Source organism: Cupressus sempervirens, chromosome 3 (assembly GCF_028749045.1).
Source record: "Cupressus sempervirens isolate cs-2001-9-10 chromosome 3, ASM2874904v1, whole genome shotgun sequence".
Lineage (NCBI taxonomy): Eukaryota > Viridiplantae > Streptophyta > Pinopsida > Cupressales > Cupressaceae > Cupressus > Cupressus sempervirens.
This window is the reverse complement of record NC_143120.1, coordinates 598,475,415-598,494,913: the sequence shown is the minus strand read 5'-3', so window position 1 is coordinate 598,494,913 and position 19,499 is coordinate 598,475,415. Positions and strand designations below refer to the sequence as shown.

Below are 19,499 nucleotides of genomic sequence, written 5' to 3'. Positions count from 1 at the left end.
TACAATTAGATCCCAGTTTAGAGAGGGTATTATCCATACTTGCACTCATGGTAAATTGAATCAAATAAATAAGATGGTCTTGTCAAAATAAATAGAGAGAAAAACTCAAACCTCGAATAGACTTGAGTCCTCGTCAATTCCAAAATGATGACAAGAAATATTTCTAACAAAACCAAAAAGGGGGTGTATTTACGTTTCCAAGATTTTGTGTTTCTTTCCATGGATCACACAAAAGCAATAATTGAATTTTCTATGTAACTCAATTTTTGGATTCAATTGTGTAAGCTTTTTTAGCATCAACGTTTCAGTTCACATTCTATAATTCATCATCAAGATGAGATAATGCAAGAATATTACAAAGGGCTATTGGCCTGAAGTCATTTGTATCCTCTACTTTGTTCTTTTTAGGTATCTCACAACTACTACAACGCTATATTCCTTATATGTCATCATTTTCTATCTGATTTTTTTATCATGTCTATTTAATTTTTCATAGTAATAAATTAATCTAATCAATAATTTTATTCATGCATTCTCTCATCCTGATGATGGGTCACAAAGTGTGATCTGAAATGTTGATGCTAAGTAAACTCACACAATCAAATCCCGAAATTGAATTAGAAATTGAATTACACACTTCAAATGGATTGTAGAAATCTGATACTGATAATTGAATTGTCTACCAGGTTTGAGTGTCATGTGCTAGTCAATCCTATCAAAAAGATTGCAATATCTAGTAGCTTTTCCTGTGTTTGTACATTTATACCTCATGAATGGATCGGCATCTTTTGAAGTTGTGAAGCTTCAGTTATCTATGCTCCACATACATTAATGAATCTATCACCATGGGGATTAAGATAGGTATATGCCAAGGTAGGTCAGATATTTTTAAAAATAATGTTATGCTAGTCAGCCAATCCTAATTATATAAAAATGGACAGTAACTGGCCCTAGAAAATTATGTTATGCCAATGTACTCTATCTGTCATACTTGAAATGAACAAAATATATGCAATAAGGAGGCTATGTGTTCCCCCAAGTTAAGATGGAAAAATGAGTTATATTTTGTCTGCTTATGGAACTGATGAACAAGGATGAAGCAATGTCAACATCAAGATAGTGTCCACAAGCATCACCTAGTCCAAGCCAAAGAGGAAATAACTCTTGCAAAGCCATAGAAGGGAAGAATGCAAAGAAATACCATGTGATAAGTATAAGGGATCCTTGTGAAGGATGACCCACAATTTTATTGCACCACAAAAAAGTAAATGTTAATTATTGTAACAAAAACTCAAAGATTCGTCTGTGTAAGGATTGTAGGAAAGACAAATCTTAGCAATCTAACAAGTCTGAACCAGAATACACTTTTATGTAGAATCTCTCATCAAACCAAGAATAGTTTTAAACATTATAAGCAGTAGTTTAATTTGTTTGTAATGTTGAGTTTTCTTCATTTAAGTAGTCACACAATAAATTTTCAAAATCATCTTATTTTTCCCTTCCTATCTCTCCAAGTGCCTTCAAAACCTAAAATGACAGGATTCACCTTAACCCGACCCATTTTCCATCCATGGCATCAACATCACTTATCCAATTATTTCAAAATAATTCATAATGTTATTAAATAAAGTTTTAACTTGTTAAAACCCCTCAAGGAATTAGTGAAATACTCAAGACGACTTCCAATCTTTCATTGTTCAACTTATTGCGGGGCTAAACTCTAAGCTAAGAAATTTTGAAAAATAAGAACTAGAAGACAACATTCATGAAAAGTTGCAATATACAGCTCTACCTGCATATTAGTAACCACTTGCCCAAGTGCTTTAATCATCCCTGCTACAACATTCGTGTTGCCTGGTTTCCTACAAAAGAGAACAAACACGAGTAACTTAAAATTTTCTCATCACATCAATTAGCGAACAATGATATTCAAAAATTCTAGAAAAGTAAAATATGATTTTTATCTGCAACACCAACTACCGAGATTAGAGGTTGTAATATCCCCTTTAAAGTCATTGGCTTTTTCTAGATGTTTTCCCATAACTTTGGGCCCCATAAGCTAACATGGTGATCAGGGGACATTTTTAGGGTGTCCTATGACTCTTCAACTAACCTTTTAGCGCTTATTTTAGTGTTCATCAATCATTAGTGGTGTGCCTTCCAAGGATCATTGAGGACACTTCGACTCAAACTTAGTATTTTTAGGCAGTAATATTGATGTTTAGTTGATACTTAATATTTATAATAAGTCACTAGAGTGATCAGTTGGCACCATATCTATATATGGAATGTGGATGGATTATTCCCATGACATGATATTGCAATTGTCATAGGGTTTAATGATTTTGGTTGAATAATTTAAGTTTGATCAACTGTCATAATATAATTGTACTAAATGATTTTATGATATGATGACAAAAAGTGGGTTAAGGTGACTTTAAGTTCTCATAAAGTGACTTAATTTTGGCACCTAAGGAGTTATATGCTTTTAAATAATTTAACAGAGTGTTTAGAGGAGATAGGTACCAATATTGAGAGATTTAAAGTGAATACACAATTAATTCATAAATACACGTTAAATTAATTAGAGTTATAAAAGGGGTCACTTTTATTATTAATGTCGAATGCAAGTATATATCAATATAATAATGTGAAATTTAAATATGGTTTCTGGAAACATTTTGAGAGGGTTCTAAAAGGAGATTTGAGTAAGTTATTTGATATAATTGGCTTATTTATTTTCTCTTTGACAATCTTGAGAACTTTGAATTTCATTTACAGAAAGTTGAAGACAGAAACCCTCAGAAATCAAAGGATTGAGCAAAACCCAACTCTACATTGAGAGGCTAATCCACCCAGAGTTCATCATTGAGCATATTTGCAAGTTTTACAATATTTTGAGCTTCAACCAGCTAGGGTTCAAAAAAAGAATAATCATATCAGCTAGGGCTTGAAGTTTTTCTGTAGGTGGAAGGCATATTGCTCTAGATTTGGAGGTTTATTTACAATATTTTTCAAAATACCATGAATGACTAGTGTTTGGCATGAATTTTGTGAAGGCTAAAGAGTTCTTGAATGTTAAAGGCTTGCTACAGTGACATGAACAGTGCTTTTGATAAGTTCAGAGTTATTTGAGCAAGGGCTTGATAGTAATTCACTGCTAAACAAAGTTTCATGGACATGAAAATGGATACAAATACAGATATGACACAGATAGAGCCATTCTTTAAGATCCTCAATATGGATACAGCTGGATATGATATTCATTAAAGAACATATACATATATTTAACACAACTTCTTCAGGTATTATAGGAGATTTTTGTTACTTCAAAACCAATATAGACACATAATTGCTACATAAATACTACAAGTTAATTTAACAATTTACGATATTTCAAATACAGTAGAGTTGAATTGAAAGACAACCCAAAAAAATGGATCACTAAAATAGGTAACATTTCATCTTTCTCATTTGGTGTACGTTTTGTTTATATCAATTTTAGAATAAATGCAGAAATAAAGTTTAATTAAATCAAATTGAGGAAAATTTACAACATTTTTTTATAAAATAAATCACACAGTAAATCATGGTCTTTTGTGCTTGTGTGGGTACAATATCCGATGTGTATCCAAGCTGTATCAGATATATATCTGTTTCAGATGCGCGGATATGCATGCCCAAGAAGGGGCAAAGGAGTATCTGCCTACTCTGTTGCTATGTTGTGCATAGGGTTTCAGTGCTTGCTTTGGACTCCTAGTTTCACCGTCAAAGGTTCTGCTGTTAAGTTAGATTTATATTTAATTCATAATCAAAGTTGTAATCAGCATCCATACCTTGTTAATTATTTTTATGCATCATAATGTTGAAGGCAAAATTGGGTATGTCATTGCATTGAAATTCCCTGAATTCAATAACAGAACCTTGATGTTCAAAACTATGTCAGACTTCTGGTTTTAATTCCAATACATATATTTGTTATTATTTCATATGTTGCTTCATATCAAGGCAAAAATTTATGCATTGAAAACTCACAAAATAGATATACTACAACTCAGAAAATTGCATTAGACATCAGAAAATCTGCTTGCATGCCACTTGTTTGACAATCCTCCACTTATACTTTTCTCAAGTAACTCTTTGCATCCCATCAGCTTGTCTCTTGGCATTCCATTTCTTTGTCTTTTAACTTGAGAAAAAATGATTTTTTATTTTATAGTTCTGGTTGACATATAAAGTCACTTAAATTTCTCTAATAAATAATTAATTAAGCTGTCATATATTTCAACAACTTAAAATTGTAATTATTTAATTATAAAGTCTCAAAAAGGTGACATTACATTAAGATGTAGAGAAGAATCGCGAATGTCATTTTGCTTTCAGAATTCACTAAATGGGTAATAATCATTTATTTATTTAACCTTTATGGGGTTCCACAACTTGCATCTGTCCAACTCCCTACCCTCTTCCCTTGCTGTAATGACCCCCAAAGCTTCCAATGACAATTCTGGTGAAACTCTTGATACAATTTTGCAATGATGTCTTTCAATTCTACTCATTAGGTGATGACATTTATGTTCTTTAGGTGAGTATTCTACGGCTACACTTAGCTCTATGTAGCTTTTTAGACATATATCCTCGAATTAGTTGTAGCCATATGCCAAGATGAAGTTTGAATGATGATGCAATGATTTCCATTTCTGATACTATATCCTTGTAGTTGTCAGTCATTATTAGTGTTTGATTGTGTTAGCATGCCCAAAAATTGAGCGAACTTATATTGCAAGTTTCTTTGTTCCCCCATGATGTGATTGTCTTGTGCTTGATATTCTCTTATAATTGAAGCTTTTGTGATTCCAATTACAACACTAGTTCCTTAAGGGCCCGTTTGGTTGCTGGAATACAAGTGGAATAGGCGTAGAAAAAAAGAATATGATTTTAATTCATTGTTTGGTGCATGGAATTGGAATTGGGTATAAGAATATGTATACTCATTTTAGCCCCAAAATGAGCTTTTACCCATTCTTAAAAATACTTGTTATTAGAATAGGCCATTCCCATTCTCAAAATTACTATTCCAAAATCAATAATCTTGTCGGGTCCGAGGTTCTGCGTGCAGGTATTTTGGGTAGGTTTTTGGTGGGGAGAAAAAATCGAAGTCATTTGTGCAAGGTTGAAGCACAGGGTTTTAGGGAAACATTGGTTTGGGGCAGCATTTTACTGGTTGCACAAGCGTTGAACAGGTGGGCATATGCACTATGGTTTCCTTCAATTTTGGGGAACTTGGGTTTATTTTACCATTTATGCTTCTGGAAACTACATCGCCATTTTTGACACCATTTTTGACATCGTAAAACTAAAACTTGTTTTTGACATGATGTTGCAGGGGTGTTTGCTGAGTGTGGGTTGTGAGATAGAGGAGTGTACGTCATCAAATACATCTTCAGAGGTGTTTTCTGAACTAATTCTCCACTCACGAGGGAGCACAACAGTTTGGTATCTAGACTCTATAACAAGGTTTGCCCACCATTATGTCTTGAATTAATTAAGCCTCTTTTCAAGCAAATTTGTGGCGAATTGAACAGATTTTGTTTCAGTTTAAGTTTCCTTGTGTGCCGCTGCTGGAAGGAGTTAAAAGGGGATTTGGGGATTCAGGGTTTCCAATGATTTGTCTCCAGCTGCAATCAATTCAAGTTTTCCCTTTATTCAAAATAAGAGGTTTGAGATGTGAGTTCAATTTGTTATTATATAATTTTGTAGATGCATGGAAATTCAGTTTTGTTGTTATTGGTTTCTTCGTAGATTTTCAAGGCTTCATTTGTATGGATTTAACATATGTTTTCCCTGAAAATATCTTTAACAAAGCTCTCTCCGCTAAAAATTTGATGAGCATTATAAGTCGGTTGCTTCCAAGAAAGGTCGTTTCTAATGAGGTCATTTGGTTTTAAGAGAGTCCATTTGTTAATCGAGTCAGTTGTTTTCAAGAAAGAATTGTATTTTTCTCCCAAATACCATCCAATTGCTCTTACATAGGAAGTATTAGAACATATCACAAAATAGGAGACACAATAGCACCATCACTTGAAAGGAATTAGGTTTCTAATAATCGTCAATCAAATAGATTGAGGTCTACTCAAATGAAAACAATTGAATGTAATGCTCATCGGACACATCAAGAGGAGCTTTTCCCATGTCGCAAATGCCAGAAATTTGATGTGGTTGGCAACTGCTACAGGAGGGATGTAAAATTAATGCGTTCAAGAGTTGTTGTCTCACAAAGTGGAGTGATTGCAAGTTGTAACTTTGGCAGATGAAGGATTTGATGAAATCATAGACACCTCAAAACACACCCAATGGGTAGTGGTTCCTCACTATAGCACATTTTTCATGAAAATTGCAATAAACAGATGAAAATGGAAAAGGAATGTATACAGTATACAAAACTAAGTATGCTTTTTATTTATTTTGTAAACATTTATTACCTTTCTAAATGTATATGTATGAGCTAATTGAAAGGATAACTTTTATAATATATTCACTAGAATAAAGATTTGAGAGAAAAACAATGCACTAACAGGGGAAGAGGAGTAGTGTGTAGTATCACTATTACTATATATTTTGTGTCAGAGAAGTCACGCACATCCCACTTTTACATTTGGTAAAGAGCCCTTCTCCTGCATTTCACACCTACTGGTCATCCATTTAATTGGCACAGTCTTCACAAAATTCTCTTTATTTATTCTCCCTCCTTCCTTCCCTTTTCCATCACCGTTTTCTCAACTCTTGCACTCCTCAACAGACAGATATGGCACATTTGGAAAAATAGTCTTCTGAAGGAGAAACTGATTCATTACTAGGTATGTTGTGATCAACCTCATGCATATTTGAGCTTGTTCAGATTTTGTTTCAAATAGTATGGTTTTTAATGAAGTTTTGGATCAAATTTTATCTTTTTCTTCTAAGTTGCACCCATGTCTGATGATGAATCACAGCCTCCTCTCATCTAGTGCTCTCATTGTATAATTCATGGCTTTTTCTTCTTCAATAATCTTTTCTCCTCGTACTCTTATTCCTTTTTTAATAATCTCGTTTCTAATGTTTTTGTTTTTATTCGTTGTTAATAATCTTGTTTTACATATTTTCTGGGTTATGTGACTCCACCCCTCTAATCATCCACAATAGACCCAAAACAAATTAGTTGAATCATCTTTCTAGTTTATCTAAATACATCACGTTCTCATTGCTATGTTTGAATGCATAAATTAGTATTAAAAACTATCATTGTGACCATTACAAATAGTTAGTAGGCTAGTTCATCTACTTAATCAGCTGCTAGACTACGAAATCTTCAATCCACCTATACAAAGAATTCATCAAAATGATTTGAGTTCATTTCCCTACTCTATGTATTCATTCAGAAATGTCTTTTCTCATTGAATTCGTAATATCATCTTAGATTTCACAGTCATTTAATGCTGGCCGTCAATAGGTTTTTGGTACCAAAATTAAATGTTTGACAACTGAGACCAGTTTTTAGAATTTTGTTTCATCTATTTGAATTCACTCGACTGCAGGATAGTATTTGTATGGTGTAAGAATAGTACATTTTGTATAGCATCATGACATGCATGCCAGAGAGACTATGTCAAGATGTATAATCTAGAGTAAATACTAATTTTTGGTATCCTTTATTAGTGCTCTGAGGTTAAGTAAAATTGTCATACAGATGCTAATTATTAATTATCATCGGCATTGCAAGATGTTTGTTTCCCGTCTGTCAGAACATTTTTTTTTTAATTTGTACAGAATTTATTTCTAGAGGGACACTAGATAAGACTGCCTTGTCTAGTAAGTCAGTAATAGAAGTTTCCATATGGATGCCTGGTGCATTTCTGTATTTTCTTTTCTTTTTCTTTTGTGTGATTGGGTCTGTCTGGCATGTCTTGCATTTTTGCCATTTAGTTGTATGGCTTATTGTCTTTTGTATAGAGGTGTTCAGGAAAGTGTGGTACTATTTTTATATGCATAGGTAGGTTCAAAGGCAGGATCTTGTGTTGTTATGTCATTTGCTTATTTAATGCCTTGTCTAGTAAGTTGGTAAGTTGCCACTAGTAGATGCCCGCTGTATTTCTGGATTTTTTTGTGTGATTTGGTAAGTTTGTTTGATCAATATTGATGTGCACTTTGTTTTAGGTCATTATTGTGTGCCCATGAGTAATTCTTTCAAAGGCTAGTGTAGTGCAGCTCATCGTCTTACAGTTGTTGAGGTTAGTGTAGCATGCTTATTGTCTGCTGTAGAGAGGGCGTTCAGGTTAGTGTAGTACAGTTTCTGTATGCATAGGTAGTTTAAAAGGCGGGATCTTGTGCTGTTATGCCATATATTAATTAAATGCCTTTTTCCGAGTGTTTAACAAGTCAGGTGCAACTTTTGTGGTTTCAATTAGGTATTAATTGTTGGGTTATATATCTTGCAAGAAAACTGGCACTAGTATTAGAATCTTCTTGAACGCCAATGAGTTTGGAATCAGTCAAAATGGAGTTATTATCTTATGGCTTTTTCTAAGATCGGCAAAACAAAATTGTGTGATTAGCCTGGGGAGTGTACTGTTTCTTGACTGTTGACTGTAAAGTCTTGTAGAAAATACCTTTCTGCAGTGCTGATGCTTGAGTGTTAATAAATTATACCACTTACTTATCTCGACCAAAACCATCATAACTCTGTGAAGCTCTTAACTACATTGTATATTTTGCACCTTCAACTCTCAGTCCCATAGGTGCATCAAGGCGTCTCATATAAAGACACATGAAAACGAAGCACAAATCAAACTTTTAAAAAATTATGAATACTAATTCGTTGATACATCAAACCACTTACAATTATTACTTTTTAGATATTCCAGATTAAGTAATATGACAAATTATCAAAATAAATTCCAATTTTTATGATCTGAAAAGTAAAGACAGCCAATCAATCAAATTTGAGAACAACAAAAGTCAAGCAAAACAATGCATCACAGGAAATACAACATATTTACTAAGTTGCCGGATTCATCCCCTGCTGCCCGGATTCGGCTCCAGGTCCGCACGGGTCCGGATTTGCCCCTAGGTTCGCTGGAGGTCCGAACAGGGTCCTTAGCTTTGACTGTGGATTCGTCCGGGTCCTTGTTGGAGCAAACCCAGACGAACCCACAGCAAACCCGGGGCTAAAAACAACTTTAAAGAGTGTGTTTTTTAAATTGTTTTCTTCTGTAACTCTCAAAGGAACTTAACAAAAATTTTAAAAACATTTCACTCATCTAATCCCCTATGTCAAGGAGGAGGACGATGATATAGCAGCATATGGGACTAGTGGAACCAGTTTGGGTTCCAATGATGAAGCTCTAGATATAGTTGCAGTTGGGGATGAAGCCATTGATCTCTCATTTTATGATGATCCAATTGACCCTTGAAGGGCATTTGATACTATGATTATTGATAAACTACTAAACACTTGTCATCTATCATCATGTTTCAAACTTTATTATTTGATGAACTAGTCTTTGTTTTGCAATTTAGTAATTCAATGTATTATTTGATGAACTAGTCTATGTTTTGCAATTTAGTAATTCAATGTATAATTTTCTTTACAATCATGAAGATAGATTAATGAGCGAGTATTTAATGTTTTTAGATTCAAGTAAAATCATGTTTTGAAGGGACCCAAAACCCTTTGGCATTTGGCATTGATCAATGATCAAGCAACAATTGTTCATATTGTGAAATGATTTTGTTCTGCAACTATGCATGTTTCTCTTCTATGTATATATATATATATATATATATATGTATATATATATATATATATATATATATACTCACGAACCCACCCACGAACCCAAATGGGGAAAAAAAAAATTGCCCGAACCCACGAACTGAACCCCGAACCCGAACCCGAATCAGCGACTTAGCATATTTGTGCTAATAAACAAAAAAATAGGGAGCATGGTGAAGCAAAACATAGCCATCATTGTCAGTATACAAAGCTGAACCTACATATGATTGCTACAAAATTTATTAAACCTCCAGCTATGAGTTTTATCATGTCCTATCCATAGCTATTAAAAGAAATACAATACCAAATACTGCTCTATACTAATGTTTACATTTAAATAATTCTTTTCCTTTATCTTTTATAGTATTTTTTGTGATACAATAACTCCAGTAAGCATCCCTATATATTTTGATGTGATTATGCAACATAGCAACAACATTATGTGATTGTAGGTCTTTCAATGGATCTTATTGATAACATAGAAGTCCAAGGAGCCATAGTTAGGAAGATCAAGGTCATGCGTATACTTGTTCTTTTGCTTGCCACTCTTGCAGTAATTATAGTAGCATCTTCGCAAGAGGCTAGAAGAAATAGGCGTAAGCGAAGAAGAGTTGCATGCCCTTTTTATAAGCATATTATCCATTCCAATAACACAGATTACCATGACCAAATACGCATAAGTAGAGTAGCCTTCTTTCGCTTGGCCAATATTATAAGGCAAAAAGGGAGCACTCAAGATACGATAAACATATCGTTGCAAGAACAACTAGTGATGTTCCTCCACAACCTTGGCCACAATGTAAGGAATTGAAAGATTGGCCACAACTTGGGTCACTCAGGAGAGACAGTGAGTCGACACTTCCACAAGGTCCTAAAGGCTATCTTAGCGCTTCATAACGATTACCTTTTACCCCCTGTTGCAACCACTCCTCCATAAATTGTTGGGAAGGCACGTTTTGACCTATATTTCAAGGTAAATATCCTAGTGGCATATATTTCGTTACTACAAAGTTATTTATATTAATTTATATTTGATAATATTATTGCTTGTTATAGGATTGTGTTGGTGGAATTGATGGAACCCATATGCCAGTTACTGTCGATGTGGACATCCAAGCAAAATATCGTGATAGAAAAGGCAATTTGTCACAGAATGTCTTGGGTGTCTGTTCATTCAACTACAAGTTGCAATACATTCTTGCTAGTTGGGAAGGGTCTGCTGCAGAAGTCGGGTGCTTGCTTCAGCTCTGTCTAGAGCAGATCCACTTGTGGTTCCTCCTGGTATATTAATTCATATTTGATATGATTATAAACTTTAATGCTCTATTTTAACTATATCTTTATTTCCATCAGCGTAGGAAAATTTTATTTAGCTGATGTTGGGTATCCAAATGTGCTAGGATTTCTTGCCCCTTATCGATGTGCTCATTACCATCTAAAAAAGTTTTGTAGAGCAAACCCGATCAGCAATCCCGAAGAGTTATTTAACCACCAACACTCCTCTCTTAGGAATGTGATAGAGCAGACATTTGGTATTTTCAAGCAACATTTTCCTATCCTCAAGCATGCAACATCCTACAGTATATTTACCCAAACAAGGATTGTTTTGGCATGCAGGATACTACACAACTTCATTAAAATGGAGGATGGTCTTCCATCTGAAGCTGATATTGATGAGGATGATGATCGTGCTGGGAAAGTTGTGCCAATTCTGGAAACTTATGGAATGAATCAACAAGATAGAGATGATTGGGGGAAATTTCGAGATGAAATAGTCCGAAGGATGTTGGAAGACTACAACTCTCGAACTTAGTTGTACTGCAAAAAAGGAACATTTGATTGCACTTTGTCGTAAATAGGAATTGCACTTTGTAGTTTATGTGTATTGCACTCTTGAGAGAGTTTTTGTTGTATGGTAATATTAGTTTTAATAGTCCACAATTTGTATATGAGGTATTTATAATATATGTACTTGGTATTTGTATGAAAATGACTTTGTGGCAAAAACTTCAGTTTTAGGGATCTTCAATGATGCTTTAACTTGTAAGGTAAGCTGACCACCAATATTGAGCTTATATGCTGCTTGGAGAATGACTTATTATGTTGTTATTTTAAGCTTTATGTTTTGTTATGCCTTCATGAGGTATTATGCTTTATGTTTTGTTATAGCTGGTCTGTTAAGCTTTCTTGAGATGAATATGTGCCTTATCCTATTGCAACAACTTTATCAATGTTATTGGTCTCATCTAGTTTCCCTACCCATCTATGTTATATTTAATACCTCAATACCAAAAAAAAAAATTGTAAATATAATATGTATACATTTTTAAACATGAGACTTCATTAAAAGTCATTGGGATTTGGCCTTTGAAGAGGCTTTCAATGGTACAACAGATGTATTTTTCCTTTGATTTGATAGTGAACATCTCTTATTATTCTTATGGTGATGGGTCAAGCTGGAAATGCTGATTTTTTGAAACAAATTACATTTTTAAACATGAGACTTCATTAAAAGTCATTGGGATTTGGCCTTTGAAGAGGCTTTCAATGGTACAACAGATGTATTTTTCCTTTGATTTGATAGTGAACATCTCTTATTCTTCTTATGGTGATGGGTCAAGCTGGAAACGTTGATTTTTTGAAACAAATTTGAAAACTCTCAGATTTGACTAATGAGGAATTGATATGTGCATCCTTTTTATGCCTATGGCTGTATTGCTTGTTGTCTTTGTTTTGTTAGCAATTCATTCTCATGCAAATGAGTTCTACCTCTTGTTGTTTGTCTTTTTTTTTGTTGGAGATTGTTGGAGGCTTATCTTAATTTGTTGATTAGTTCAGAGTTTAAATAAATGAGGGGTAAAATATTTTCTAGCACCCAAGTAATGAAAAAATAATTTTATTGGATGTGATCTAGAGTTATATTGGATGCTAATTGTTTTTTTGGAAATTTTCAGCTACCCATTGATAGCTTCAAATGTCATTCACCAATCCGTTAACGAGCATGGATGCTGAGGTACGTGTGACTAGGCCAGCTACTTCGACTAAAAATGTAAAAGTGGTGTGGACAAGAGATATGGAACGAAAATTACTAGATCTTCTTTTTGAGCAGATTCAATTAGGAAGAAAAGGTGATGGGGGCTTTAGAAAAGAAGCTTGGACAGCAATAGAGAAGAAGTTTAATGAAGATATGCATATGAATCTTGTAAAGGATTACTTTAAGAATAAGTTGAAGACATGGAAACAAGGTTACAGAATGATGAAAGAGTTGAAAAAGGTAAGTGGTTTTGCTTGGAATGAAGCTACTCAATGTGTGGATGGTAAGGATGGTGTATGGAAAGAGTTGCTGAAGGTAATGTTCTCTAGATAATATTAGTATGCAAGAAAAAAAAATTGTAATCAATTGTAACAAAAGACATCTAATTCATTAATTTTTGCATCATGTAGAGAAAGGACTTCCAAAATGCTAGAGTGTACAAGAGGCAACCATTCACCTATTCCAATGAGTTAGCAATCATTGTTGGAAATGACATAGCTAAAAGGAATGTAGCAGCAACAACAACAGAGACTGATGATGGGCATCTATTTGAAGAGGCTGTTGATCTAGAGGATGATGGGGGCTTCAATACATGCATGGATGGGGGCTTCAATACTCCTGATTTGGATGAAGATTTCCTTAATTCAAACAATTCTACTGCATCTATAAGACCAAATCCTTTTATGCCAACAACAAAGAGGCCAAAGAGGAGGAAGGCAAGCATGGCAACTTGTTTGGATGTCATATGTGAAAGCATCTAGAACATAGATCAAGGCATGAATAAGGCTCACAATATCAATGTTGATAAAAGGGAAGTCAAGCACGATATAACAAGTGCATATGCTGCCTTGAAGGCCATGCCCAAACTTAGTAGGGAGACTTTGATTGTTGCATATGACTTTTTTTCTTCTGAACCTACGAAAGCTGGGGGGTCCGTAGAGATGACTGAAGAGGAGAGGGAAGAATACATGAGATATAAGTTTGGAGGAGTTATGTGATATATTATAATCTTTATGAACTTACAATCTTTTTGAGACTGTTTATGAACTTACAATCTATTTAACATCAGATCTGTAACTCTTATGACTTGTAATGTCATTTAAGATTAACTGCTGGGAATTTTTTCGAAAGATGAGGTCAATGGATGGAAAGTAAAACATATCTTTTTTGAAATTTAAAACCTCAAGAATACGTTGAATGAGACTGCCACCTACCTATCGTTCATTTGCATAGTGTTTTGGAACATCCTAGTTTCTCTGTGAATATCTATTTGATGAGGTCTATGGATGGCATTGGAAAGTAAAGTGTCCTTACCAACAGTTGTAAATGTTTCTGATATTATTCTGGAAAATTTGCAGGCTTTGTCTCCTATTTTGGAGGGTCCCTTCAAAACCTTTCCAACTGTCAATAACTATTGGAAATACACAGAGTTGCGGAAACTCCCCTGTCCCTCCTTGGGCATGCGTATCCAAGTATCCAGTTTGGAAATGTATCTAATATTGCCCGAATACACGTCGAATATTGTACCCATGTCTGCCTAATAAATGTGATTTTTGAACCATACTAAATACTATGGGACTTCTTACGTAGATCTTCACTTAATGTGAAAAAAAAACTATATTAAAGCAATTTTTTTTTAAATAGTATAAACAAAACGTCCACCGAATGAGAAAGACAAATAAAATGTTTTTCTATTTCAGCAACCCGCTTTTGGGATATCTTCTAATGCAACTCTACTATGTTTACATATTGTAAAGCGTTAAATTAACTTATAAATATTAATGTAGCATTTATGTGTCAATATTACTTTTGAAGTAATGAAAATCTCCTACAATAACTTAGAAAATTATGTTAAATATATGTATATGTGTTATTTATTAATGTTGTGTCCAGCCGTATCCATATTGGGGGTCTATAAAAATGGCTGTATCCATACCCAATACCGTATCTGTATTTGCATCCATATCCATATCTATGCAACTTTGGAAATACAACTTTGATGGAATATTGCCACTTGTCATCCAATGTATCTTTTAGTTACAAGCTTCTCTTGTTCTCTAATCATTGAAAATTTTGAATTGTTTCCAATTTGTTGGCCTCTCTCTGTTATTTTATTAACACATCCAATTCCAGCCCTTGACAAGCATAATAAAAATTGTTTGTGGATCTGTTTTTCATTGCCCTTCCTCATCATAACAACTACTCTACTCCATCTTTCTCGTGTGCTGAATGGAAACCTCTCACCAAAAGATCCAAGCATTGTCCCTTTCCTCTGTAGGCATCAATTTCAAGACTTGTTCAGTGGCATATAGATGCTCTTCCAATCAAAGAAAGTATACTTGTAGGAACAGTTGTTATCATGTTTGTCTTAATATTAAAAATCCTGGGAGTGGAGATCATAAAATAATCTGTCATTCATCGTAAGTTTGTAACAACTATTTTAATTTGGATCCCATGTTGATTAGTGCATACATCAATATTTGTACAAAAGTTTCAAATTCTCATTAAACAAGGCATTTTAAACATAATAGCACAAGGTGTCTTTCAAACTTTTAGATCTGAAACATGCATCATTATAATTATATAATGTAATGAATGGAAATATTGTTTTATGTGATTTTGTTCATTATGTACTAGAATACTATATTTTAGCCACATGATCCAACTAGAAAGGAGGTGCTAAAACTAAAATTTGCATTGCTGTACTTCAACAATATACTTGTAGATTGGGAACTGATTTATCTTTTGGTATGAGTGTTGTTGTGGAAGCTGTCTGTCTTATATTTCTTCTTTCTGAAATATATGTTTTCTTTGCTAATAATGTGTGAGTGCTGGTGCAGAAGCTGACTGTCTTATATTTCTTCTTTTATGAAATATATGTTTTCTTTGCTAATGATGTGCGAGTGCTGCTGTAGAAACTGTAGAAGCTGACTGTCTCAAGTTTCAACTAAATAGTGAAGCTATATTTCATATTGGAGTAGATTCATACAACAGATTGGAAAGATAGTTTTCATTTCTTCTTAATCCCATTACTTTCAAATTTTCATATGTTGTAGGAGTAAGGTTTTATCTTTGTATCTCTCTTTATATTTATCTTATTGGCTGTAGATTTTTTAGGATACATAGGATGGAGGAGAAACTTCATCTTTGTATTTGTGTAATCGCATTGGATATAATTTGTGGTTCTATTATAGCTATTTGATGTCTGATTTTGTTCTCTAATAAAGAAGAAATTTTGAGCTATGTTATTTTGATGGTTGATGTTGTATGAAAACTAGTGTGGTATAATATGTTTCATATGCTACTCTATGATAACTTATAATCTTTTTTCTTCCATGATATGTTGTTAATAAGAACTTATTAGCTCTTGATTCATTTTCCCTCATTATTATTTTTTCATTATTTATATAAGGGTGATGACTTTGGATACTTTGCCATTGTGTCACTGTGGCGTTGGTACTGTAGTAATAAAGACGTCACACACAGTATAATCCTGAGCAAAAAATTTATGTTGTCCAAATAGTCGAAAAGTTGTTACTATTTTTTAAATGTTTATTTTAAACATAATAAATTATTGTGGCAAGCACTTATGTAGTTTCGGAATGCAGGGTGACAATGGATTTCTTTCAATAGGTCGTTGATGGCCCATCTACGTCAACTGCAGCAAACTATACAGAAGATGAAAGGAACAGTTGCAAGTTGTGCAAAGTTCGAGATACTGCTGCCAGGGAGATTGCTTCCATGGCGAAAGTTGAAATCATGTTTGCACGATGTGTTATTTGTGTGCTAATTGCTATAAATGCAGTATTGGTTATGGTGGTTTGGGGCCAAATGCCCAATATGGTTTAAAAGTTAGATATTGGAGATGTAAATTTTATTATGACTATATATAACTGATGGTGGACAAATTTTAGTAACGACATGTCCATTTTATCGTGGAGATAATTTGTTGTATGATTTTGCATATTAATGATAAATATATTTTTACTAGTTTCACAATTATTTATTCTGTATAACGTTTTCATGATGTTATCTATCTATTTAAAAAAATTGAAATAATTTAAATTTCTCATTAACCTCAATGAGGTTTTTTTTTTTAAACATTCTTCTTTACAATTATTGAAAAAAAAAAATTTAAAATTAAAACAAATTAAAACAAATGAAATTAAAGGAAAAAACAAAAAATATATAAATTTAACCTTATTCCAATTCCAATTTTGTACAACCAAACAAAGGATTAACATATTCTCAATCCAATTCCAAGTGAACCAAACAGAACTAGAATTGCTATTTTCTATTCCTATTCTCCATTCCCATTCCCATTCTAATTTTCTATTCTAATTCTCAATTCCTATGCCTACAACCAAACAGGCCCTAATTGTTTTCATCTTATCGTAACCTCCACAAACTGGAAGGTTCGTTATCTGTAATTCCAAGTGCAATTCCCTAAAATAAACTATGTGATTTTGCAAATTAATCATCTCTTACAGCTCACAGTGCCTGATTTTACAATTTAACTACGTAATGGATAATATAAATATAAATTTGTGCAAAATAACAATGAAAAATGTTACTTGCTATCTCTGATATATACAATATGTATGCTCAAGTGAATTGGTATAGTTTGCACCTAGTGCAATGATCCTTGCTATGTGGCAATTTAACTATGCAATTGAGATGTAATGGTATTGCATATAGAAAAACACATTGTTGTCTCTGGTATAACCTTTAAAGCATGCAATGCCTGATCCATAATTATCACTTGACAATTGTTGTGTGTAATTTAATCCTTCAATTTTTGTAATCAATTCCACTTATTAATTAAAGAAATAATTTATCTGTATGATATGCTGATATGTTTATGCAATTCTAAAGATGCTACTATATCTGATATGGTCGATTGATGCTTGCAACAAGGTGCTGTCTCTGATATAGCATAAGCATATGCAACCAACAAGCCAATAGGCAATCACTCAGTAAAGAGTAGATCCACAATGGGATAATATAAGAGATAAACAACAAATAGCTCATAAATGAAGGAATATGATTGTCCTCTTATAACATGCGTTTGCGATGAAAGTCACATCGGATAAGACATTCTCATGTCCCTTTGTGACCACCTTCCTTCATAATAATTACTAATGTGACACATCCTTATCTTTCAGTTTCTTGTTTTCTAATTTCAACCCTTCATTATTATTAATCTCCAAACTAGCGATCAATGATAATTGGGTTATCATTGTGACTCTTCATTAAGATTGGTCTCTAACTTGTAACCACTATCCTTTTATTTGATAATCAATTCCCTAGCATATCACTATCAATGCTCAAGACTAATCATCTAGTTAGTCATCTTCTTCTCCGAATCAATATATTAAACACCTGGTGTTGCTGTTGTTTGGCTGTTTGCATTCTTTTTACTCTTATTGAAGTCTAATTGTTTATCACATCCTTCCAAACAATCAATTAGTTTTGTATGGTAATCACTAATGTTTTCTAAGTCATCGATGGCCCTTATGCATCTAATCATTTCTTTATTTACAATGCATGATAGCAGAATGTATGTAAACATTGTGCCCTTATACACATATCAGTTTACTTGATAGATATCAGTCTTTGTCTTAATTGATATTAGTTGCTGACCTTTACTGAGGGCTGTTCAATGTCCATTTCATATTATTACACTTCTCTTCAGGATTTTGTGGCAATCAATGTTCCTTCACCACAGGTATCTACTTCTAACACAAAGGAAATTGTTGACGTGTGATAGACTTAGGTCCAACTCTGCCAAGGGGATTATGTGGAACTAATCACTATATGTGATAATGATATCGGCTATTGTCGGTTCTATAAACATTTGAATTACCACAACAAGATGTCGCAATAAGAAGTGATGTTAAGCATGTGAACCAGTCTTTGATATGTTGTTGATTCATGCTATATTCTTTAGAGGTTTTGGCTGCATACATTGGATACATTGACGGATGAAATCCTTGTATATATTTGCTTGTCTGATGAATGCCTAGCTAGTCTGATATATATTTTTCTAGCTAACATCAACAAGACTTCTAACTTCTTCCTATATGATCTTTTGATCCACTATCTCAATTTTGCGTGTCCAGAGACTTCACAAATTGAGCTACTTGATCAACATAATTCAAAAAGGATGGGGGATCACAGCCTCCCCTCCTTGAAAGTGCTTGGACATAAGCATTCTTAATTCCTCGTGTTAATACTGGTCCCAATTAACTCTATATAAGGACCTTACATATATCCTTTGCTTCTTTCGGATGCCAATGATCTAATTATGTAATTCCCTCATCATGTAAGCCTCCAAGTGTCAAAAGTTTGTTCTCCTCAATTTCGACATCACAAAATTGAGGCAAGCCTACACAATTTTCTCATGGATTCGTAGGCACATCCTCTTTTTTTTAACGCATTGATGACGTATCATAAAAACAATTCATTATCTCCAAATTGTTCTTTGTGCAATCTTGCCTATGTGTTCTTTTCAGGTCAACTCCATATTTTTATTAAAAATCTCAAAAACTGGGTTGTTTATTGGTAATTGCACGATATTAAATCATATTTAATATTTAAAGTGGACTTTGTGGTCCATTTTAAAATTTCAACTCATTTTGAGTTGATTTGACT

General features: G+C 33.6%; 1 protein-coding gene across 2 annotated transcripts in view; it reads right to left on the bottom strand.

The window, feature by feature from the left end:
- The window catches only part of LOC149568091 (ARM repeat superfamily protein), a 338,742-nt gene that overhangs the window by 184,249 nt on the left and 134,994 nt on the right, over positions 1–19,499 (bottom strand). For both annotated transcript variants that reach the window (XM_089821094.1, XM_089821095.1), the window contains exon 13: positions 1,793–1,862. In XM_089821094.1, the coding sequence (XP_089677220.1) occupies positions 1,793–1,862 (70 nt within the window). The remainder of the gene's footprint in view (positions 1–1,792; positions 1,863–19,499) is intronic.